Genomic DNA, 26330 nt, shown 5'->3' with positions numbered 1-26330 from the left:
TGTAGTGATGTAATAGATTTTTTCCTTATTGTGTAACTTGTTACATACTGTAATTTGGACGTTTATTCAGATGAATACCTATACTGTTGAACAAAGGAAAAACGTGGTTTAAAGCAGTTCTCCTGCTTTCTCTGCTATGTCTTGGTGAACACTGAGTTTGTTGTATGTACAAATGAGACAGACTCCTGTTGTTTGGGACTGACATAAATGACGTCTGTGCCCACCCATGCATGTCCTTTGGTTCTAATATTTCTGTGTACCTAGGCCAACTGCTACAGTGTGGCATCTCTGTCTCTGTCTAAGAGCTGTTTCTTGTGCCAGCTAGAGCGCCCACAGGGAGGGACGAACAGAGTGCCAGACTAGTAACTTTTAATCCTCTGGACAGCCTGTCAGTCTAACCTGCCAAGTGCCATTCCATTAACATCTAGTTGGGATTCACTGAGTGAGGGTGTGTCCACTGCTGCCTTCCAGAGTTCTGTAGCTTGATTAAGCTACAGTTTCCCACAGTGGGTTAACTATCCCTGGTTTTCTAGACTAGTCTCTCCATTGACTTCTTTTGGTTCCTCCTCCCCAGTGTCTCCAGTGTTTCCTGACAGTCACCTTCCTCACAAGTACTATCTCACAGTTGGCTTCTGGAGGGAGGGACCAAGACTTGGAGCATGTGTGTATGCATTAGCTGGTGTATGCATTAGCTGATTCTCTCTCTCTCTCTCTCTCTCTCTCTCTCTCTCTCTCTCTCTCTCTCTCTCTCTCCCTCTCTCCCCTCCCTCTCTCCTTCCCTCTCTCCGTCTCTCCTCACTTCCCCCTTCTTCCCTTTGTGTCTGTGAAGGGGGGTGGGGTCAGAAGACAGCTCTCGAGAGAGCCATCTCTCTCCTTCTTCATGTGGGTCCTTGGGATGGAGCTTGGGTCACCACGTGGTGAGTGCCTTACTGGCTGAGCCATTTCCAGTACTATGTTGATGATATTTTGCTTATTTTTTGACACAGAGTCTTACTCTGTAGCCTTAACTGGCTTGGTACTTAATATATAGACCTGGCTGGCCTCAAGCCCACAGGGATATATCTGCTTCTGCCTTCCAACTGCTGGGATTAAAGGTGTAGGCCACCGCACCTAGCTCCTACTTTGATTTTTTAATTCATAGATCTACCATTGAATTTTCTAGACTAGTACTTTACACATATTCAGCAACTTTGTCTCCTTTCTAATATACATTACTTTTTACATTTTCAAGGATAAGTTTTACATGGATACAGGTGTTGTCTAGAATAGAAATAGTATAATACTTTAAAATAGCAAGCTTCAGAAGCACTGTGTGTTAAGGCAGACCAGAGTGTTGTGCTAGCAACGTATATTTTCCTTTTCTTGTTAAGGAAATAAAAAATGAGTTATCTCTTTGAGACACATAGACTAGTAAATTTATCATTTAATTTGAGGCTCCAATTAATGTTCCTTTCCCTAACTTATCAACTTTTAATTTCTTTCTTCTGACATGCATGATTTAGAAGCAAGTGAAAGCATTTGTGGAAAGTGAATGTCAGTTGAATCAGTGATGCAGGTAATTTATTTGAATACTTTTGAAGAGTTTTTTTTTTCTTGAAATGAAATCATTTCCACCAAATGACATTTTTCTAAACTAATGAGGTGCTTTGTACATGGAATATTTCCCCCTTGTAACTGCCTTTTTGCGTGAATTATATTCTAATAGATTCTGTAGCTTTGAAGTTGTTATTTCTGAAAGCAGGAGAAGATAGAGTCTAAGTACATGAAAGCCTGGGAGTTGGTATCCAAGAAGTCATCTAAGAGACTCATTGAGATTAGAGTGACAGCTTATGGAAGAAGAGTTAAGAGGGTGGGAATCAAAGGACGTGGCTAGCACTGAAAACTCAGTATTTTGAAGAGACATGGTTTCTGTTTTCCAGGGGGTTTGAATGTAGAAGATGGGTGGGAAAGGAAGGAGTTTTGTGGAAGCAAAAGTGAAGGGGGGGGGGGGAAACAAAAACCAAGCAGAATTATATTGGATGAGTGAGAAAAGTTTCCGTGAGCATCTAACATCTTAGTTAAGTACTGCACACCAGCAAGTAAAGCCTATGCACACTGAAGTGACATTTACAACGGGTGAGAGACAGTGAAGAACTTGGAACATGCCAGAGTGAAGGCTGGTGCATGGAGGATGAGGCCTAGGGCTAGAGATCATACAGGTCATACGCAGGAGTGAGTCCAGCTGCTCAGCTTCGTGCTCTCCCCTCTGATAAGGAAAACGGTGCTCATGAAAGTCTGTGAATTTCCTGAAAATGCATGGGAGTGTAGAATGTTGGCACTTCTCACAGATGGTGTTAGTGTCTTTAAATATGGGGAAGTGCTGCTGTAGTAAAGGTTTGCGGAAAAGAGAAATAGCATTCAGCACTTGATTCCACCATAGTTTAGGGCTACCACTTTCTTATAAAAGACCAGCCCAGTGTGATACACAGCTACAGATGCCCTCCTGTATGATATAGTTCCTTTTGTTGTTTCTTCTGAAGATCGAGGAATGTTTTTCACATTCGTGGGCATATTGTGCAAAAGTCAACCATTGTCTGGAAAGTGGATACTCTGTTTTACAAGATTATATCTTAGCTTCTATTCAGGCAATGCACAGTACCTCAGTTACGTTAGCTCTGGGATTTTATGATTCTAAAATTGCTTTAAATACTTTTGTAAGAACATTTGCATTTATGATAATTGTTCATAGTTATTCTTCAGGGGGAGTAATAGCTTTAAGTATTTATAATTTAGTTTAGGTCCTTTCAGTTATAATTGCTAGCTTTCATTTTAGTTGGTATGTTGGTATATTGTCTGACTGCTGTTTAGGGTTACTTGGCTATAGTGACATTTTGCAAGGAGTAACAGTCACGCTCAGTCAGCTTTATACATGAAGCAGATCATGTATAAGTGGTAAAACTTTCATTTTAAAGAACTCTGCTTTGTTTTGGTGTCTACTGAAATGCTGTGTAAGCTTTTTATTTGAAACTCATTGACTATATCATTTTTGTAGGAACACAGGTAGCTTTGTAAAACAAATTTCATAATACTATTAATATTTTGCAAGCTTGCTGTGAATGGCTTTATTTTTTTACATAGAAAATTTAAATATGGTATAGAGAATATTTATAAACTCCATATTCTGACTTTACTCGCTTTCACACACTAGTAATGAATGGCTCATTGTTTAACAACAGTTTACCTCTTTCATTCTGCCTTTCCTGGATTATGTGAAGAAAATCCGGATTCTGTCACCTTGTAGTAATCTCTTTAGTTTTGGGTTCTCCCTCAGGGATTCTCCTCCTCAAGCCATTCCAAATAGTGATATTTAGGGATAATAAGCTCTAGAGTGAAAGTGTCCTTGTTTTTGAATTTCTCAGTTCCTCATAATCCCAATCTTACCTATAAGTAAGTTTGACATTAGTGGATTTTTGTTGTTGTTGTTGTTGTTGTTTTTGCTTTTGTTTTTTGAGACAGTGTTTCTCTGTAGCTTTGGGAACCTGTCCTGGAGCTAGCTCTTGTAGACCAGGCTGGCCTTGAACTCACAGAGATCCGCCTGCCTCTGCCTCCTGAGTGCTGGGATTAAAGACCTGCACCACAACTGCCCAGCTGACATTAGTGGTTTTATAAAGAAAAGGTATATTTATTTTACATTACTTTTTATAGCATAGTTTTATTAGACTATAATTCACATTTTACTCTTTTACAGGGTACGATTACTAGTTTTAGTATATTTATAGTGTGATACATCTATCACAACATTTTGGACCATTTTCATTTTATTAAAAACAATCTTATTAGCAGTCACCCATTAATCCCATTCCAACCTCTACTGATGCTGTCTGTACTGTAGTTATCCATTCTGGAAGCTTCATATAGATAGAATCGAAGTGTTCGGTCTTTTGTTATTGACACTTGTCTTAGTTACTCTTCTGATTCTGTGATAGACCATGACCAAAAGCAACTTAAGGATGAGTTCATCCTTTTGGTTAAACGAGTTCTTCATCAGCTCCAGAATAGGGACAGTTCTTAACATAGAATACATTTTTTAAAAGAAGGCTTTTGGGATTTATCTTTGATACTTTGTGTGTGTGTGTGTGTGTGTGTGTGTGTGTGTGTGTGTGTGTGTGTGAGAGAGAGAGAGAGAGAGAGAGAGAGAGAGAGAGAGAGAATGTGTTTGTGTGGGTAGGTTATTCCTTTAAGTTGCTGCCCCACACATTGAGCTTCGTGTGTATTGATCGCTGTTTTTCTTCGATCATAGGACAGTTGCAGACATTCCTTCAAGTGTTGTCTCTGTTGTCTACTTTTTTCCTCCCTCTGAAATCCTGACTTTACAAGTGTTTTGAACATATGCTCAGTTGTTTCATTATGTCTTCTGCATATCTATTCTGCTTTTTTTCTTTCCCCCATGCCATGTACCTTGCAAAATTTATTTTTCCATATTCCAGTTTACTGATTTTTTTTACTTATGTCTAGTCAGATATTAAACATATCCAGTGACGTTTAAATTCTATCTATCGTATTTTTAGGGTTTCTAGATGTCCTGGATAATTATTCCTGTGTTCCTCACAGCATAGTTATTTCATCATCTATATTAGAGAATTCTGATCTCTGACATCGGAGTCCTTCCCTCCAGATAGGACCTGCCTTGTTCCACCAGGCAGTTGGGATCATTACCAGTTCTTGTCACCATTTCAGCAGTTTATTGCTGAATCAAAAACACAGCAAAATGGAGCTTAAAGTAAATGATGCTGCAGCATTCCTATGGATGTGTGGGCATCTGAGTTAGGCTGGGGAGGCCTTTTGTATAGCTAATAGCAGTGGGCTTTTCACACATCTACATTCAGCTGTGAGTTGGCTACCATGCTGCTTCTGACTTTCTCTCCTAGAGTTGGTTGCAGTGTTACAGGGGTACCTCGGTCCTCCTCCCTCCTGCCTGCAGTACTCTCTGTGTTTAGTGCGTAACTCAGCAGCAGTACCTGGCATTATAGGACAGGTAGGACTCTTCAGTTACAGCTGATTAGCCACATCTAGTCACAAGGCTAAATCAGTTCAAGAGGAAATAACCCCCCACTTCTCCCCCCCTTCTTCCTTTCTGTTTTTCCCATTTTTGTGTGTGGCTGCAGAATATTTATTGTAATCCCCTCTCATTTTTATTATTCAAAACTCAGCAATTAATTATCCTATTGTTTTAATGCCTGTGAATTTGGGGAGCGGAGCAGATCTGTTGTACTTCGAATTGGTAGGCAGCTTCTTGGAAAATTGAATCAGAAGTAGAATGTATTAAATTTAATCCACTACAATTTTGGTGCACGTAAGTGTTTATTATTCTCAGTGTTTTTCTGAAGTTTAAATTTTAAAACTAAAAGAGGGGGAAATGCTCAAGGGGATTCATTAAATTATTTTGTTTAGCAAATAATTATTTTCTAAATTCATGCCAAAATGATTTTTTTTTAATCCAGGCCCTGCAAGAAACAGACATTATTAAGCAAGATGAGATTCATTGTACAGGGAAATCCTGTGCAGTCCACTTTCTTAGGAAAGTGGATTGATCCCACTTTTTTTCTTGTCTATTTGGTGTATATGTGTGCTTGCATTCATGTGTTTGTTTGCATATAGAGGTGGAGCTGTGTATGTGTGCATGTGAAGACCAGAGGTCAGTACTGGCTGTCTTCCTTATATCTGTCCTCAGTTTTTGAAGACAAGAGCTCTCACAGAGCTACCCAGTCCACAGAATGTCTGCCTTGCCATCCCTGGCTTTACATTTGCATACTGCTGGGTGTGGCTTTGTACATGTGTCCTGCAGATTTGAACTTGGGTTCTACTGCTTGCTGTGCCCATTGAGCATCCGTCTAGCCCTGGAAGGCATTATTATTTTTGACCATAATCTTCAGAGACAGCCTACCACAGTCACCTGCACCACACACAAAGCTTAATGGTTTTTTTTGATAAGAGCCATAAAATTGAAGCTAGGTGATAATCATTCATATTACTGTGTAACTTGACATCCAGTCTGAAATATTTTAGTCTATACTTTAAGCTTGTTTCTGTTTTCTGCTGTATTAGATAAATAGTTAAACACACACACACACACACACCTTTTGCTGTGCAAGCAGAATTACGTCTGGTCACAAATGTTTATTTTTCCAAACTGTCAGTGTACTCTAGACACTTTGTTGAAGAATTGACTGACTTACTGAAAATTATACTGATCTTTTTCTTTTCTCATATTTAATGTTTTTATTTTCTTTGATTTTAAAATCCAATTTTTAATGTGTACATTTTTCTTAATTATGAGCTCTGTAATATTTGGTCTGTATTATTTAGAACATATGTAACGATTGTTTTTATTTTTTCAAGTTTTGTTTCAAATGTATTATGCTGTTAATTATCTCTACAGGGTCCTTATACTTGGTAACTGTCATATAAATTAATCTGTTGCATTAATTAATTTTTATCTGTCTTAGTACTTTCTTTAGGAGGTTATTTGAAGAAGCCATGTTTTTGTGGGGTTTTTTGCTATATACTACATTGAGAGAGAGAGAGAGAGAGAGAGAGAGAGAGAGAGAGAGAGAGAATATGAATGAATAAATGAGTGAGTAAATTAAGTTGCCAGACACCTTGTCATTGTCACACATAGCCTTCAGAGCCCAAAGTGATAGTCATAACCATGACATCAGCTGCCGTCACACACCTCCTTTCCTCCTCACTGACCGCCATAAGCGCAGGGCTTGGGTTACTTGTTTCGGCCTGTGGAGCTTGAGCTACTCAGCCTCTTCACAGTAGCTGTCTTGCTGTCTTTTCTTGTCTTTGTGACAAAATACTCTCAACAAAATTGACTTGAAGAAGAAAGGATTTGTTTTAGGTGATACACTGTGGATACTCCATCATGGTGAGGAAGTCAAGCCAGCATCAAATCTGCTATCAGGAACCAGAGAGTGATAAATGCATGCCGCTGTTCTGTTGCCTTTCTCCATTTACACAGTTCGGGATCCCAGCCAGGGAATGATGCCACCCACGGTGGGCAGTTCTTCCCACCTCAATATACTGAAAATAATGCTCTGCAAGGTTCAGCCAGGGGCCTGCCTCCCGGGTGACTTTAAATTCTGACCATCAGACAGTGAATCAGAGTGAAAAAAACTTTGTTAAGAATTTTTGACTTGGGGATTCTCTGAATGAATAATATGCTTTAAATGTGTCTACTACTCATGTGACCTCCTTTTCCTCTTAAAAACAATTATTAGGTGGACTGTTTTACTTCTGAATTATGTTACTGATAAATACTGCTTCAGAAGTGGAGTTGGGGTGGGGGTGAGAAACAACTTTCCACTTTTACAAGTGGGGGGAGAGACTGTAGGTGGGGAGAATGTATTGTAGTAGAGAGTGCACTTGAGCGCTGCTGCTGAGTCAGAGCTGCCTTACTCACGGATCTGCACTGGACCTTGAGTTTCACCATCTATAAACTAAAGGTAGAATTAGCAAGGGTTTACCAAAGTGCATGGTAGGAGTTCATGAAGAGTAGATGTCAGTGGCATTTTCTCCTGCTTTCAAAAATCCTTTTGTTTTCATATTTATCACCTTATATTCTTATGTTATTCTTCTACATATGTAATAGTAGCTCCATGGTGATGTGGGCTAGAATTTTGGACAGGCAAGAGTCTTGGGCTTTGAAAACAATTTTAAATAAGTGTCTGTTGTAACTGTTTTTAAAACATGGATCTAAAAATGAGTTTCTTTGGAATGTATTAAATGACAACAAAACATGGTAGTGATCTACTGTTATTTGTAAGGGAAGGCGGCGCTGGAGGCTTTGTGTGTGGTTAGTTGGTGCTCCCATTGTCCTAAGATTGATGAGTACTAGGCTGCTAAGCCTCTTCCTTGAGCCCTTCAGAATGACAGCATTGTTTAATTTTTATTGTGACTTGGTTATTTAAATAAACTCAAGGTGATTAGAAAATAAAGGTGTCTGGGTTCAAGGCCATACCCCAGTTTTTATTGGTCTTTGCTCACATCTTCTATTTCTTAGTTTCCCCAATTTCAAGAGACTTTCTGTTTCTAGTGGTCTCTTTTCATACATCTTTCTGTTTGGGCCTTCAGATGATTTTTTAGTTACTTGTCTTTTGGGTGGCTTTAAAATAAGATTTTTAAAATAGCAAGTTTTATATTTTATAAATAGTATATATTTAGAATTTAAAAGAGAATCTACTACCCTGTAGATGTGACTCCTTTTGTTGCATTGTGTTAAGTCCTAAACACATTCCAACCATTTTTTATACAGCCCCTCTGCTCCCACCCTCTGCCCCTTTCCCCTCACTCTCTTCCCTTTCCTCCCCAACTCCCTTTCTTTTCTTTGCCTACATTTTGAAAAACACTACCTGTTTCTTCTGTAAAATCAGAGTGCTGACTGTACTAGCCAGCATCTCAAGGCATCAGCGACTTAGATACATTCCCCACACTGATGGAGATTCTAAGATGGTAAGTGCTTTCTGTCCTGGTTCTGTCACCAGCCACCCCTTACCGTTGTTAGTGTGGAACTTCTGTCCTCATGGCTTCTAGTCTGAGCGCAGTACTTAACCATCATGTCTGCATCTTGTTAGTAAAATAAGGCGAGAGGCAAAGGACTCAGCTACCTTTCTCCTCTTTAAGGAGCATATTACAAGTCGCATATGCCTGTATGCCATTGGTTAAAAACATGAGACTGTGGCCATAACTCCCAGCCCTAGAACAGCAGGAAATACAGGTTTAAACTGTATTAGCAAAGGAGGAGAAAATGGTTCTAGGAAGTAATGAGCAGTCTCTTCCTCAGGAACTCCAGAGACTGTCATGTCAGTGCTTTGGAGAAGACAATGCTTTTGTGAAAAAATGGAAAAAGGAGTTTGGTTGTCTGGGACAGGAAGTTGCAGCATGTTTAATACACTTTAAAACCCTTTGTGCATGGTGACTCTGTTGGGAGTTTTAATTTTTGACAGTATGCATATTTTAGGAAGAATATTAACACATATTTATCAGTTTTTGTAAGTTATATGTATGTTTATGAGTGCTCTATTTGCATGACAGTAAAGGGTATCAAATTCCATAATAGGTTGTTGTGAGCCACCATGTGGGTGCTAAGAATTGAACTTTGGAAGAACTCCCCCTCCCTTCCTCCCCTATTCCTGCTTTCCCCTTACAATCCCCTCCACCCAACCCCCCCATCCACTCCTCTGAAAGCATAAGGCCTCCCTTGGGGAGTCAGCAAAGACTAAATCAACTTGAGAGAGGACCAAGCCCATCCTCCCTGTGTCAAGGCTAAGCAAGGTATCCCTCCATAGGGAATGGGCTCCAAAAAGCTATTTCATGCACTGGGGATAAATACTGGTCCCACTGCTGGTGACCCTCACTGACTACCCAAGCCACAGAATTGTCACCCACATTCAGAGGGCCTAGATTGGTCCTATACAGGTCCCACAGTTATCAGTTGAGAGTCAGTGACCTCCCACTAAGCTCTGGTAAACTGTCTCTGGGTTTTCCCACCAGGATCTTGATCCGTTGCTCGTATAATCCCTCCTTCCTCTCTTTGACTACAAGCTTGGCCCAGTACTTAGCTGTGGATCGCTGCATCTGCTTCCATCAGTTACTGGATGAAGGTTCTATGAGGACAATTAGGGTAGTCATCGGTCTGATTACAGGGGATGGCTAGTTCAAGCACCCTCTCCACTATTATTATTGTGGATTCCTGGGAGTTTCCATAGCACTAGATTTCTTCCTAATCCCACAACAGCTCCCTCTATCAAAATACCTCTTTTCCTTTCTCTCTTGCTCTCTCTCTCTGTCCCTCCCCCAACTCAATCATCCATTCCCTCTTGTTCTCTTCCTCCCTTCCCTTCCCTGCCAATTTACTCAGGAGATCTTATCTATTTCCCCCTCCCCAAGCAGCAGCCTACAGAATGGGAAAAGATCTTCACCATCCCCACATCTGACAGAGAGCTAATATCCAAAATATATAAAGAACTCAAGAAACTAGACGTCAAAATACCAAATAATCCAATGAAAAAATGGGGTACAGATCTAAACAGAGAAATCACTATGGTGATTTATTAGAAAATTGGGGAATCAATCTACACTCTTGGGCATATACCCAAAGGATGAACATTCATACCACAAGGGCATTTGCTCAACTATGTTCATAGCAGCACTATTCATAATAGCCAGAACCTGGAAACAACCTAGATGTCCCTTATGCAAAGAATGGATAAAGAAAATGGGGTAGGTTTACACAAGGGAGTATTACATAGCAGTAAAAAACAGTGACATCTTGAAATTTGTGGGCTAAAGGATGGAACTAGAAAAAAAAAAAAAACATCCCGAGTGAGGTAACCCAGACCTAGAAAGACAAACACGGTGTGTACTCACTCCTAAGTGGATGTTAGATGTAAAGAGAAGGACAACCAGGCTGCAATCCAGAACCCCTGAGAAGCTAGGTAACAAGGAGGACCCTAAGAGAGACATGCATGTCTTTTCATTCCTTCTTACTCCGTGTCTGGTTGTCTGACCCCTTCTCTTCTTTGATCTCCTGCTTTGCCACCCTCCTCCCATTTGTACTCTTTGCCTACTAGCCCCGCCTATTCTTTTTCTGCCCAGCTGTTGGCCGTTCAGTTCTTCATTAGACCAATCGGGTGTTTTAGACAGACAGAGTTATCACAGCTTCACAGAGTTAAACAAATAAAACATAAAAGAATGCAACACATTTTTGCATCATTAAAACAAATGTTCCATAGCAAAAAAAGTGTAACACATCTTAAAATAATATTCTACAACAAATACTTCTTGCTCTTCAGAGGATCCAAGTCAGAGAGTTCATAACCACCTGTGACTACAGTTCCAGAGGATTTGACACCCCTTTCTGACTTCTGTGCACACGTGTGCACGCATGTGCACACACAGACATGTAAAAATATAAACTACTTTTAAAAATAAAATGAATTAAAAGTAATTGTGCTTGAATTTTTACAGTATGGTACCAAACCATTAGTGTTGATGGTACAGTGTTGAATGTACATGTCTTCCAGAATGAACATTAGGAGTGGCTTTATTTCATATATAGATAGTCTTTGAGTTCACCAAACATCTCGTTGTCTACTGCCAAGCTGTCCACTGTTAGTGACTTTACTTCTCATATACATACTAATGCTTTTGTTCTGCAAAAGTTAGAACCTCCCTTTTCTTACTCATTAATGTACATTCTGCCAACAGTCAGGCCGTCTTATACTCGGAGACCAAGATGACGTTTTAAGTGTACCTCAGTTTTCAAAGTAACTGAATTTTATGTACTAATCTCAGCATGGTGTTTTCTGGTTGTATTATAATAGGCACATGTATGTCATAAATTCCTGTGGTTGTGTTTTTCTGATTTATAAACTAGCCCTACTGTTTTTAAACTATTTTGCAACTATGTTTACTATATTAACTGTAATTAATAATGTGCACTTTAAAATGTTTCACAGCAAACAGATTGGTGAGGTAATGCATACATTAATTAGTTCTGTTAGCCATTCCACAGTGCTCCCATACTCAAGGTGCTCAAAACACCGTGTCATATACCATGTATATTTTATCCACTAAAAATATAAGAATTTGTTTCAAAATAGTCACATGTATATGGAAAAATACACAAAAATCAAAATGTAAGATCACAGTATCTTCAGTCATACTTAATTTTTAAGAATTCATTAAATGGTATACCTAAAGTGAATGCAAAAATAATTTAGTTATTTGTAAAACTAAATTAAATGATGATTTAATTTAAAAGATTCAAATTTAAGGAAGTATTGAGATTAAAATTAGTTATTCAGCATTTCTTAAGAATTCTTAAAAAAGAGTTAATGAACATCTGTTATAAGGAAGTAAAATCAATGGGGTATAATTAAGACTAAATCAATAGGCTAGCTCAGTTTCCCATTTTCAGTTTCACACAGTGTAGAAGAATTTGTGCTTAGTGTCCTAGAGGAGATTAATCAAAATTACTTGTGTAAAGTTGAGCCTAGCATCAAAAAGGAATTTCTAAAAATCAAGTAGATCTTTGTAGATAATTATTAAAAACTGTTTTGAGATGTGACCAGATGCTGGGGTCCTGCACTTGGAAAAGCCTGTCATGGTGTTGTAAAGGAATATAGTAGAGTTGCCTCCTTCTTTGGTATCTAATAGACTTCTTTTTTTGCTTTTGTCTTAATTCAGTAATTTTTTAATGTCTTAATTCAGTATTTCACATACATAATGCCTAAGTCTGTCTGTCTGTCTGTCTGTCTGTCTGTCTCTCTCTCTCTCTCTCTCTCACACTCACACACACACACACACACACACACACACACACACACACACACACACGCACACACCTACCTTATGGCCAGTGCTAGAGGTCAAACCCAGGGCCTTGCCTATGCTAGGCTCCAGCCCTCTACCAGAGTCATCCTAAGCCAAGGATAAACATATTTAACTTTGGTAGAGGAGTTTAGTTAAATATAGATGACATAATAGTATGCAAGATACATTTAAATGACTTACTTGATAGGAACACTTTAACCAATTATGTGTTTTTGTCAAGAAAAGATGAATGTTGTTACCTCTTCACAAATTATCTCAGGTAAGGTTAGATCTTAGATATATCTGTGCCAGCAGGTGCTTATTTAATACCTCCCCTTCTGTTTGTTGACAGAGCAAATGAACTTTAATAGTAGCTTAAACAAAATATAATTAAGAAGCCAGCTATAGAAGAAGTCATGTGTTTCAGAGCTGTTCACACATTCTCTGAGTTACAAGCTGTTTTGGATGGTCCATGTTACATCTCTGCTTACGAGCAGTGATATGACTCAGACACTAATTTTAACCTCAATCAATACCTTTCCGTTGTGAGGTATTTACTCATAACTCATTAAATAGGCATAGCTTTTAGATTGCTTTATCATCTACATTGTTCCCACCGAATTTAAAGATGCTAGTAAGATACTTATATAGGGATAGAAAGTCAGTCTAAAGAAAAAAATTTTAATTCATTTTTTTTATATCCTGACCTTAGCCTCCCCGCCCCATCTTCCTCTCCCATTTCCCCCCATTACCCCTTTCCTCCAACTCCGTAGTCTTCTGTTTCCAAGAATCGTGTGTTTTTAATAATAAAATGAAGTTTCTTTTTCCTATGTTTTTGTCTTAAAATATTTCACTTCTTTGCGCAAGCAAGCATATGTTCATTGATAGTTCTGTGTTCTATTTATGTCTGAATAGAAAACCTAACTTAACGACCCTTCTCTCCGTGGCTGATATTTGTGATTAGGAAGACACTCCTGCACTGGCTAAGATTATAAATGCTTTGCCTGGAAGTCCGTGAAGTAGAGGTGTTTATACAACTCACAGTCGAAACTTCACTGTGAGGACATTAAAAGTTTGAAAGAATTAAGTGTTGACTTACTGTCCTCCAACGTTACTTTGTAGAAGTTAATACAGTATGATTCTAGAACTCAGGAGAATTTCATTTTAGCATATTTTTCTCATATATGAAAAATATTATCATAATACAGTTAATGTGGGTTCTAAAAGACTAACCTTTTCAGCAAACCTGATCTGTAAAACATTCAGATTCATAAATAGACAAATTTGGGATATTCTCTAGTCTTGTGAGATGGATGATTCACCTCACGTTCTTTAAACGACGTGAAATGACATTAAAAATGCTATTGCAAAATTCAATATTTCACTTAACATTTTTAGAATACTGGTATTGTGAACTTGTACAAGTAAGACAGACTGTATCTGATATTTTATATTCACATGGAGTTCATAAATCTGTTTTGTGCCGGGTTCTAGGTTAGGTCCTGGAAACCTGAGTGGCCTGGTTCACTTGTGCGTTCTCTGCTGCATCTGGAACCACTAACCCTGGGCTCTGGACCTCAGTTCTTGATGACTGTGTGAAGTAGGATGAGATTCTTAACCCTTCTTTTAAAATTCTTCAAGGCAACCCTGGTCACTCACACCTGTAACCCAGCTCTAACAAGCTTAATACAGGAGGGTCATCAAGAGTTTGAGGCCAGCCTAGGCTACAGGGTAAATCCCTGTCTCAAAACAAAAGACTGACAGCAAGAACTTAATGAATGTTACCTTTTTGTTAGTAGTTCTTCAAAAGCGGTGCTTAATACTACACCAGAAACGCGGGAACAGGTTTATTCGGTATTTTCATCTTTAGGCTGGGACAGTCAGTCAGCCTGTGTTTCGTTTGTTCTTCATGCTGCACAGGCACATTTTAAACACAGCAGAAAGCCGTAAGTCCAGTTTTGTTTACCATAATTTGAAGTTGGGTGCTAGAATCAATATGTGGGCTAGCTTCAAATATAGAAGAATGCTTGCTTGGGACCTGGCAATTGCAGTAAACACCCTTTACCACCTTTTTAAAAAGACATAGATGCTAATCAGTTCTGTATAGCTTTTGCTTTTGAGAGAGAAATTACACATTCACTGAAACAGAACTGTCAGAGAAGCTTTGCTCTTGGCATCAAAATTTTTAAGATACCTTGAGTGAAGATCCTTGTAAATGTTACTAGAAAACTAAAATATAAAACTAGATACTTTGTATACCCATAGTTCAACATTTAAGCACTTGGATCTGTAAATACAGTTGTTGGATTTGCAAAGGTACATTTCTAAAGAGGCGTACATCGTGTTCTCTTGTAGACTGTTGATTGATGCAATTACTGTTATGCCTTAAAGTTCGAGGAGTTGACTCCAGCTCTGTATATTCATTTAAAGAGCTACATAACTATGCACCTGATTCCTTTGGCGGTTCATAACAACAGCAGTAACGTCGTTGTGAAAGCTAAATTCTCTCGTGAAGTCATGGGAAGCCTTTGCATTTCTGAGATTTATTCAGCTGCATCTCCTATAACAGATTATGTCAGTGTCTTTATTATCTAGAGTGAGATCTTAATAGAGAAAACCTGACTCAGACATGAAATCACTACCAGTTTTTTCATTACCAATCCAAATGGCAAGGAAAAGTCAGCTCATATTCTGAGGAGGTAAAAAACAGCTGAGTAGCAACCGCTAACCAATCATACAGTTTTGGACTTTTTTTCTCCTTTACTGTTTTAATAGTCCCTTTATGTCCTGATTAAGCCATTTATAGTTCATTAAGAAAATTTGATACTTTAAGAAAAACATTTTTTCCTTAGTGTATCATCAGAGAAAATTGTGTAGTTTACATTGAGTATTTTAGTGTGAATCTTTGAAGGACTTTGTTTCCACAATATCTTTTAAAAGGTTTCTTTTATAGTCTGTAAGGCAACTTTATATTATCTTAGATCTTGTAAGTCAAAGTTAGTTATAGTTGCTAATGATAAATTAATATTGAGCTTTATTCTATACTGTATCAATAATCAAAATGTTGGGATGTATACTTAACTATTTGAGCTCAGCCAGGATAATCAGCAGTTTTTGTTGGTTTGTTATAATTAAGGCTGAATTATAGTTGTTACTTTAATGATTGCTTTCCCACCCCCTTTTTCTTTTTCTTTTTCTTTTTTTCCTTGGTCTTTTTTGAGAATCTTACCTAGTAACCCTGGCTGGCCTCAAACTTGTGGTAATTCTCCTGCCTCAGTTTCCCAACTACTGGGATTCAAGCATGAGTCATCACTCCCAACTTGTTTATTTTAAATTTAAGAGTTTATTCTTAGACACCATAGGAGTGGACCCACAGGAGTGATGAAGGTGCTCTGTAGAGTGAGTGGACAAGGCGTGCACTCACATCAGAGTTCAGCTGAAGGATTGGTCCTTAAACAGTCATTCATAAACTAAGGTTTAAAATTTCTTTAAAATTAGCATGAAATAGAAAAAATCAGCACAACTCTGTGACTTTGATTTTAGCATAGATTTTTTAATATAACAGAAATTGGGCAGTAGTTGGTGTTGACCTTGTTGGGTTTTATTTAGTATGAGTTTCTGAAGGACTTTTTACATAGTAGATTTTTAAAGGACCAGTAAAGTTGTTTTGTAAGAGTGTTGTTGTGTAATGAGCTTGAAAAATGAGCAGATAGAGTGATTGTGGAAATGGATTCCTCCATTCTAACACCGTGTACTCGGCTGGGACCAAGCTACCCATGCCGTGCTGGAGCTCAGTGTGCCAGGGAGTGCAGTTGTTAATTTCTGCTGCTTGCTGGACCTGTAAAGTGCTAGAGCCCGACAGTTGCTTGCTTTGGTGCAGAGTATCATGCACAATCATCAAGTAGCACTATTTATTTTTAAAGTGACATACGTAACTTTTATTACAATCATTAATACAAGCAAAGAGGCTAGCAGCGATTTTATTTATTTTTTATTGTTATCAAGCAGTTAGTTTCCTAGGAATTTTCAGCAAAATATCAGTTTATCCGTAATTCTGGTATGAAATACAGGAACTGTAATAAAGGTTTTGGTGCCTGCTATTTAAAGTCAAATCATTATTAGCTCGAATATGTTTTACAATCCCATTTTGATTCACTGTCACTTGGCTTAAGTAGCTTTGTACATTTATTTTGCTCTCCATGTTTATTTTACCAGTTCAGCGTCTTTGTAGATTTTTGCTATAAGTAGAAAGGATTTTTGAACCTTATGTTGTTAACATTTGCTATAGTGAATGATAGGTGCAAGTATCCAAGACATTCTCATTGAAAGACAGCTTACGGGAAAAAAAAATAAATAGCAAAAGCATTGTCTTTATTTACAGTGTAGAAGGACCACAGCTTCACCGTAGGTAGAAGTGTGATGGCAGAACACCCCAGAGAAGGACATCTTTACTGATAGATTTACATACCGTTAGCTCACAGTACTTGATTAGCAGCCGGGCTCTGGGACAAGCTAGCTGGGCACATTGTTTGGGACGCCTTTGATTCTGTGGCTTCCGAAGCTTGCTGGCTGCATGCTTGTTGCCTTTGTTCGTGAGACAGGTAATTACTTGATAAAATGAAGTGCATCACTGTGAACAATTGACCCTTTGGAGCAGTCCAGGCTGGTCAGCAGTCTAAAACCACACTTTAAAGCCATCATTATGGCCTCAAACTTAAGAGTTTCCAAGGTACAGACAAAGGTGTTGTCTTCCTTTAGTACGAGTCGAGTGCCGTTCTCAGACTTGATGAAGTATTTAAATTGGATGATGTTTGATGACACAGAAAACTCTTCCGGAAACCCATCCAGCCTGCTTTTGGACACCAGGACAATGCGAGATTTTATTTTTGATATGAAATCAGGAGCATTACAGAAGATTCTCAGTCCTTGAGAGCGATCGTGGTTGTCTGTTATTTCCAAGAAAGTAGTCTCTCGGGGTGTCAGCTGCTCTTTTTCCCACCTGGATTTCACTTCTTCTGCCAGCCCCTTGAGCTGGAAGAATTCTGCTTCTTGAGCAAGAAGTTGATTTTCTCGAAACCCTTCAGGCAATAGGAGTTCTCCATTTCGTAGGAAGTTTAGTACATGCCTGAAGAGGAGCCCGTCCCTGTCTATGAAGTAATGGCCATCAGCATCAAAAGGACAGAGGATTTTCCCGTTTACGATACCTTCAAGGAAAGTGTCTGGGTACTTGGTCAGGGTTTGCTTTTGAGTAATGTATAAATATCCACCAACGTTGAGGGTCATCAGTGTGGATTTGCAGTTCTTGCCTTGCTCCGCGTCTTCCAGGCTGTTGTGCCTCCCTTCATACTCCCTTTCTTTTTCTCTTCTGATTATTTTACGCTCCATTTTCAAGATGCTATTTCAGCTTGTTCTTCTTGGCTTGGAGATTTTTTTCTTTCCTTTTAAAAAAGAAACACTACCACACACAAGCACGCCTTTATTCCGTCCCAGCCTGGCGATGCAATGAAATGCTGGCAGCACCGCCTGCGCTGGCAGCTGGGTTTTGCAGTAGGTGGCGTGTCAGCTATGCATGCAGGAGCTTTCTGGAGTAAGAGGAAAAGAGAATTTGCATTTAACTGTATCAGGGAAGGGATTTGTTGCAAAAGGATTTTTGTGTCTGTTTTTAGAGGAAGTGAGACTTACTCAGGGTAAATTCTCTTTCCTTTGCCTGTTAAATTGCCTTTCTGCTGTAATTCCCAGGTAAATGAGATTTGCTGTCCATTTCTAAAGTTCTAAGTCATAATTTAGTCAGGAAAGCCTAATACTGAGTTATTTTCTCACCATTTGGAAAGTGCCATGTGTTGAAACCTAAGATGAAAGAAACTAGGCATATAGAATTGTCTTCTATCAAAGTCCTGTGTTGGCAGTGATGTAGACCAGACAAAAATATTTAAGCTTACTGTTGTGACATTTAGAATTTGCATTTGAATTTAGTTGAATTTGTATGTGTTTTAGATTTGGGTGTCTTTGTTGAATGAAAAGAAATTTGCATAGCTTCTTTTCACTAAAGGTTTTTTTTATTTTTTACTTCAAGGGTTAAAAAATCACATAGGCTGTCTTTGTAGTGTTTGTGCACATTTTGTTGGTTATGGTCTCCTATGGAAATCCATGAGCTTGCTTCACCCTAAGCCTGCTTCAGTGTTGGCCAGTCTTGGACTACTCCAGAAGATACTGTAGCCTTAGCATGTACATGTGCTGGGAAAAGGGGGAAGGTGGAGATTCTAAATGCCTGCTCAATAGTAGAGGTTTTGTGTGTTCTTTCACAAAGAGTGACAGGATGGTGTGAGTGCAATGCCTCCCTGTCCCGCTGCCCCTAAAATTGCCTTCCAAAGCATTTTAGGATTCTGAGCTTACACTACTAGAATTAAGGGCCTGGTGATAAGAAATCTAGATGCATTTCCCAGTGTGTATTGCATGAGCAGATTGTCTACTTAAAATTGCTCTGAGGAACTCTGTTCTTAGAGTTAAGACTTTGGCTTTTATATGAAAGTCACTTATTTTCATTGCATTGATGATTATTTTTAAATTATCTGTGTCTTGTTAAAGATATTAGAATAGGTTGTCATTTGAAAATGCTCAACTTTTACTTTCTATAAACAGGGTTAATTTTTATTAGATATGTTTGAAAATTATATATCCTTATAACAGGTAATGAATTTATTTAACACTTAATACTAAGGTTATCAAAAGCTAATTGAAATTGGACTAGAAATCTAAGGCATAATCATTTTTTGGCTGAATGTTGAAATTTAGCTTCTCTGCTTTACCAAAGATGAAATTGCTTTCCAGAGAGCTTTTAGTTTTTCCCTGGGATTTTGCATCTTGTTTTGTCGAAAGCTGTAAACTAACACGTCCTTCTTAGCTCTGCAACATTTAGAAAGAGTGCTCCTACTGTCTGACAGAGGAAGAGGGTGTGTGTGTGTGTGTGTGTGAGTGTGTGTGTGTGTGTGTGTGTTTTAGAACCAAATCTTTTCTATGGTATGACTTATTGTAAAAACTGAGTAGTTGGATGTGTACAAGTTTGGAAATCTTGGTTTTGTTATTATAAGTAAACAACGTCAGCAAGAGCGTACTAGTCTCATTAGATAGGTACAGTTCTTTTTTATGAACTAACAGAGCACCAGAATCGATACAGTATGGTCATACCTCAGGGATAGGTTTCCTGGTGTAGCTGTGTTTCCTTAGCCCGGCTATAGACGCCTTTACTGGGCAGGCTTGATGCTGTTGCTGCTAGGAAACGAGCTTCTGTGGTGTGAGCAGGTAGGAGCACAGGCAGGTCTGCTGTCTTCTGCCTGAAAGTTCACTTAATAGTTTCTGTTGCCATAATTTCAACAGCACTGATGAACACTGCTTCTTCATCTTGCCTCCTGTGTTGTGCTATTTTATTGGTTTGTTTTTTGAGATAGAATCTCACTTTAACCCACCCAGTCTTAGTAGTCCCCTTCTTCCACCTCTGCAGTGCTGGGGTTGCAAGTGTGAGGCACCGTACCTAGCTTACAGGTTTGATGTGATACCATAGTCCGAGGACTCATCCACCATGTGCCTCTTACCCTGAACACGTCCTCACTCTCAACTTCACTGTGGTGTGCTTTGCTTCTGCAAACCTGCCATGCATGATGTGTTTGCCAGCATGGCTGCCACTAGTATTGTGACTGAAGCCTTCTCCTGAGATATAAATCAACAGGACTTTGCTTTTGTGTCTTGTCTGCCATCTTGACATTTTAAAAAAAGGAAACTGATATCCAGTAGATGCCACCTCATTCATATTACCACCATTTCAGCCAGATGATTATATTCATGGAATTACAGTGTTCCTTTGATCATTACTGCCTGTGGTGGTACACTTGCCAGCTTGGCTTCTTGTAGACTCTTCTAACTGTATTATTTGTGATAGATGCTTGTAGTAGGTAGTCAGTCAGCAGTAAGACTATAAAATAGTACTTGTGTAACAGTAGCAGAGATAGCTCCTATTTATGTAGTTCTTTCTCTGCCTCACTACAGGTACAAAATAAAATTAGTCAGTCCAGCGATTCTAACACAAGAGCCTAAACTATACATCAAAGATTGGCTCCTAGGTGCCTTTGATGACCAACTTAGAGGATTTCATATAACTTTGTAGGCAGGAAGATATTGTTGTGAAGAGTAGAGGCCCGCCTGCCTTTTGTTACAACCTGAATTCTTTATAAGAGTTGGATTGGATCAATATGGTAGTACCTGCTCTTATTTATCCTTAGCACTCAGAAGTTCGAGGCTGGAAGATCCTGAGTTCAAGGCCAACCTGGGCTACATAGTAAGGTCCTACCTCAAAAGTAAAAAAGAAAGGAAGGAGGGAGGAAGGGAAGAAACAATTAGAGGTTAGAGAGATAACCTCTTAAACACTGTAATCACAAATCTTACAAAAAGAACCCTTCAGCAACTTCGAGACTGTAGATGGGTTGTTGGTTTTAGCATTTCCTATGGTTAAATAGGCCCAGTGCCTAACCAAACTCTGGCAAGACTTCTCATTTGAAGTAATACTCATCTACTGTCTATAGAAAGCAGAATTTATTCTAGGTTAATAATGGGAGGAATTCACATCTTTTCTTCTAACTTTTAATGGGAGTGATTAACACAGGACATGATTATAATATTTACATGCTTTATATGTATGTTCCTTGACAGATGCAAGGAGAGGCCAGTGTCCCCAGACTCAGCAGCTCCCTCTTCTGTGAGATCCAGACACTGCGTTTAAGGAAGCAGGATTGTCTTAGGAGCTTCTATTAATAGAAAGACACCCTGCCCCCACATTCTGCATCCCTGCCAGATCTTTTGGCTGTTTTTACACATTTGCTTGTATTCCTTATTCTTTGGAATGGTTGATTCCTGTGACCTTAGAAAGAAAAGTGAAAACAGCCGTAGCTGTCAGTTTGTACTTGATCTACTTGGTACCTCTCTGACTGTGACTCCCACTCTGTTTCCCGTTTATTGATCTGCGCTTTGACTTCACTGTGCTTTCACAAGCCGAGTTTCTCTTTCTGACATGTGCTTGTTTCTTCATAGCTTCCTGTTAAAGCATTGGCTATGAGAGGCATTCATATTGCTATTCCCTATGAATATTTTATGTTAGCCTCTCTTGTATTAAAAAATGAAATACCACTAAATCAAGGGTTATTTTTTTCATGTGAGTCTAGTTCTGTTTGCATGTCAAAGTTTAGCTGCATTTTGAAATAAAAAATTGATCTGCATTGTGTGTTTCTGGAATTCGACTCTTACTGACACAAGTACAGTGCCAACTAACTGGCCACAGCATCACACAAGCTATGCAGAAGACTAGAACCTTCCTCGAACTCGCTGGACATCACCTCTGGCCAGAAGAGCACATGAATGTGCCATGCATGTCGCTTGAACATGTGCACTTGCCTTTGCAGTGTTTCTTCTCCATGGAAGACAAGGGTGCCGTTACTTTGGCACTTTTTTTTAACTGCCTTTTAAGAGTACAGAAAACAAGTGTTTTATCAAAAGAACAAATAAAAATAGCTTACAGAAACAATCATGACAACTTTTAAATCCTATTTATTCCTACTGTGTATGCTTTGTAGATGAATAGTTTCATAAAATTTATGTTTTATAAGTAGAAGTTAAGCTTTAAAATTATTTTTAATGAAGATTTTGTTTGTTTGTTTGTTTGTTTGGTATGTGATGTGTGTGGGCATACTGGCCACAGCACTCTTACGGAGATCAGGGGACAATTGTGAAAGTTGGTTCTCTCCTTCTATCCTGCAGATCCTGGGAATTGAACTCAGCTCATCAAGCTTAGTGGCAAACACTGTTGCCGGTGAGCCAACTTAAGTGTGGCCACTTGAAATTTTGTTTTACCCAGAATAGCAAAGCATCTCTGTCAGCCATCAGGTCGGTCTAGAGTTAGAGTTGTACAAAACTCATCTTTGTGGTTCTCTGTGGCAAAGTCAAATCTCAGTGTGTCTTTGAAAAGTAGTTATTTTATGTTAATAACCACATCTACAATTTCTAAATGAATGGTGTGATTTTGAACACTTTCATAAAGTTTGTTTGTAGTGGATTAGGGATGGAGAAGTCTCACTTTTTTTCACACTTAACATTTCTAAAATTGTTCTAAAGTCATTGGCTTGCCAAAAATTAATGTCAACATTTTGTTTCCATAGTGGTATATTACATAATGATGACTGTTAAAATTTATGTCATTTTTAAGCAACTCTGAGACACTCCCTTCATATCTCAGGAAAATAAAGGAAGAGAATGTTTGGGGATGGGAATGAGAGTGAAAGAGGAGATGGATACTGGAAGATCAGGGAAGAGGCTGCTAAATACTAAACATGAACAGTGAGCTCTGTGAGAGTGTCCCCTCCTCCCACACACCACAGCCAGAGCACCCCTCCTTTCCACACACCACAGCCAGAGCGCCCCCTTCCTCCCACACACCACAGCCAGAGCGCCCCCTTCCTCCCACACACCACAACCAGAGCACCCCCTCCTTTCCATACACCACAGCCAGAGCGCCCCCTCCTTTCCACACACCACAGCCAGAGCGCCTCCTCCCTCCCACACACCACAGCCAAAGTAGTCACTTGGGAGTGAGTCCAGCAGGCTTTCAAAACTCTCCAGGGCAGAGACTGATGAGCCAGAAGAGCCAGCAGTTAAAGAATTATGCCCTGAGGACGGTCTTAAATTCAGGGGCTGCTGGGGTTAAAGGCATGTGCCACCACTCCCTGCCTAGGAAGGCTTCTAACTTAAAGGAGGTTTGCTTTTTGTTTGCATAGTTGTTTGAGAAAAGGGAGAAATCTTTTTGCTCATAGTTGCAGGGGTTTCAGGCTGTGTTTGGCTAGCTCTGCTATTTTGGGCCAATGTGAAGTGGAGAGCATGTGGTGGCATGGTGCTTACCTCATGGTAACCGAGAGCCAGGGCTCTCATGGGAGGTCTAACCCCTGTAGTTGAAAGAACTCTAAATACTATCTTGAAAAGCATAAAGAACTCAACTGCTATTGCTAATTGCACATGGTAAAGAGAACAGGAGTTATTTGGGGCTAGTGAGATGGCTCAGCAGTTAAGGGCTCTGGCTACTCTTTGAGAGGAACCAAGTTCGATTCCCAGCAACCACATGATGAGTAACAACTCCATATATAACTCCAGTCCCAGGAAATTCAGTGCCCTCTTTGGTCCTCTGAGGGCACCACATGTATGTGGTTCACAAATCTAGACACAGACTAAACACTCGTACATAAAGAAATACAATTTTTTAAAAAGAGAGGGAGCAAGAGTTTAAAAAGGTGAACTTAACAGGACATGAATCAGATTCTGCTGAGTTAATCTCTAACTTCAAATACAGTTGCTAAAGCTAGATAGCTTCCTTTAATCAGGGCCTAATACAAACCAGATGTTGAATGTTCATGAAACTTGGATCTGAAATCCAAAGTGGATTTTAAAGTTTTGCTTTATGGACTTTAAATTAGGAGCGCCAATTGGTAAAACCTGCATAAATATTTCAAGTCTGTAATAGTCCAAACTTCTGTCCCCAGGCATTTTTAGAGTAGATACTTGGCCTGTTCTATATACAGTGACTTTCCTGCCCCGTTGTTACGACAACACGGTATTCCTGTATATAAAAACAACATTTGTTTTTCTAATCTATTTTGTTCCTAGATTTTTATTTGTGTGTGTGTGTGTGTGTGTGTGTGTACACGAATGCCTGAGATTCGTGTTGGGTCTTTCTGCCTATCACTCTACTTTGTTTATTGAGGCATTGAACCTGAGCTTACCAGGTAGGCTAGGCTAGCTACTAGCTTGCCCCGAATTTCTCCTGTCTGTGCCTCTTGACTGCTGGAACTACAGGCAGGCTGCTGTGCCCATCTGGTTTGGATTCTTACTCTTGGGTGCGTGCACTTGTGTATGTGTGTAAGTGTACTTGTGCATGTGTGAGGGCTCACATACCATGAATCATGTGGAGCACAGAACCACCTCAGATGTCAGAGCCCTTGCTTTCTACCTTGTTTTAAATAGTTTTTGTTGTTGTTGGCGGCCACTGTGTACAGCAAGCCTGTGATGGGCTTCTCCTATCACTGCCTCCCGTCTCGCATGGGACCTCTAGGATCATAGACATGCACTACCTCATCTAGCTTTGCATAGGCCCTCTGGGTTCAAACTTGGCTCTTCATGCTCACATGGAGCAAGTACTTCCCCACTGAGCCATCTCTCCAGCCTGTTTTCTGTTCTTGAGAGCAGCTATGGGAGTGGAATTTGTCTCTTTGCAGCATTATGTCCACATCTGTGTTTAAGGGACTTTTGTGTTGATTTAATCATTTATTTTCTGAAGTCTAGTGGGACGATGACTTGCTTTATATTACTTAGCTGTATAGAAGAAGTGAAAATACTACAAATGTGGGAGCTTTACAACATTGGTGCACTGTTATTCTTTGACCAAAAAAAAAAGATCCGTTTAGTGTCTACAGAATGACAGGATTGTCCAAACTTCTTCACACATTTGATATCGTCTTTCATACCCTTAACCAGCCACTTTCCTTTCTGCTGCTAGACACCAGCTTGTCACCAGCAGGTGCTTTTAGGCAGGGTCCCAGCGTCTGTGTGCATGCCTGTGTCTCCTACCCCTCTTTCTTCCTGTCCGTGAAGTAAAAGAGCAGTACATAGGACTGAGGAAGTGAGTTCTTCTCTAGACCCTGAGCCTAGTTCTCAGTTACAGTTTTAGATTTTTATTTTAAATTGGGAATTCTCAAAACATGATTTGAATGGTATTATAAGAAAGCATGTATCATCTCAAATTCTGAAGGTCAAGTAAGATCAAAATACCAACTCACAAATTAATGATAATTACCTTTCACCTTTTAATAAAAAGGGAATACTGAATTCACTTAACTGATTTGTTAAGATGCCAAGTAGTCACATTCAGATATCTCCAGGGGGGAAATTGCTGGGAAACTGTACCAGATGAGGAGAAAGGAGACTACTGGGAATATTAAAAATCATTTACCTTTTGGATGAGCAGGATTGGTAGAAGTACTTCTGTTCTCTTCAAAGATGGCAGGCACAGCAGTGATTGGTGAGAGTCACTTCACAAGTCTAGAAGATCAGCTTGAAGTCTTAGTAACTCACTACTGGTCTGTGTAGCTGGAGTTGGAAGTGTTCTCAAGGATGTCCACATGCAGATGGATCCTGAGTAGTCTTGTTTGTGGAAATGAATAGCTAACTTCTGGATGCCTGAGGACTTCCTGACCTAGGTGATCTCATTGCTCACGTGCCAGTGCTAGCACAAACCCTTCCTGCTTACTTACTAATCTAACTTGCTGAAGCTCGAGGTGACTTTAACTATTATTCATTTCCTTTCCTCTCTTCAAAATGGCACTGGGAGCCTACAAATCTGTATTTAGGGTATGTTTTGTTTATTTACTGTTTATTTTTTTCTCTCTGCTCCCATTATACTTCTTAGAGGTTTTTTTTTTTTTGACTATAAAACAAGAACAAAAATGAGTAAAGCAATCTGACCAAGGATTGGGTAGGGTAGAAAAGATCTAAGTTTTGAGATATGATTTCTCTGTGTAAACCACCCTGGCTGTTCTTGAACTCACTTTGTAGACCAGGCTGGTCTTGAACTCATATCTCCACTTACTTCTGCCCCCCTGAGTTCGGGATTAAAGGTGTGCACCACCACACCAGTTAAGTGCTTTACTCCCATCAACCACAGAAAAGTTGAACAAATGCCCAGACCTAGCAAAGGGAAGGGAGGAACTGAGTGTCTAAAGACTCTCAGTAGAATGAGCTTGTGTGTCCTCTTTGCAGATTGCAGTCATAACCATATGGTCTTAGGTCTTGGTGATTGGAGTTCCTGAGCTGAAAATTCCCAGTACAAGAGAGTGTCTGGGCTGTTCCAGACACCTTCATTCAGTTCCCTTATCATCCCCACTCCTGCC

The 26330-nt window shown here is 39.4% G+C and overlaps 2 protein-coding genes across 2 annotated transcripts in view; one reads left to right on the top strand and one right to left on the bottom strand.

Moving 5' to 3' along the window:
* Positions 1-26330, top strand: part of Gtf2f2 (general transcription factor IIF subunit 2) — a 122948-nt gene that overhangs the window by 35626 nt on the left and 60992 nt on the right. The window lies entirely within an intron of this gene.
* On the bottom strand, positions 16322-25576 carry Kctd4 (potassium channel tetramerization domain containing 4). The gene is made up of 2 exons (XM_048421873.3): positions 25394-25576; positions 16322-17939 (listed from the first exon to the last, which is right to left on the bottom strand). Exon 2 carries the CDS (start codon positions 17740-17742, stop codon positions 16963-16965), a length of 780 nt encoding a protein of 259 aa, XP_048277830.1. The 5' UTR covers positions 17743-17939; positions 25394-25576; the 3' UTR covers positions 16322-16962.

Source organism: Myodes glareolus, chromosome 12, assembly GCF_982192425.1.
Source record: "Myodes glareolus chromosome 12, mMyoGla1.1, whole genome shotgun sequence".
Classification (NCBI taxonomy): Eukaryota; Metazoa; Chordata; class Mammalia; order Rodentia; family Cricetidae; genus Myodes; species Myodes glareolus.
Note: the sequence above shows the minus strand (reverse complement) of the source record. Positions and strands in the feature narration are given on the sequence as shown.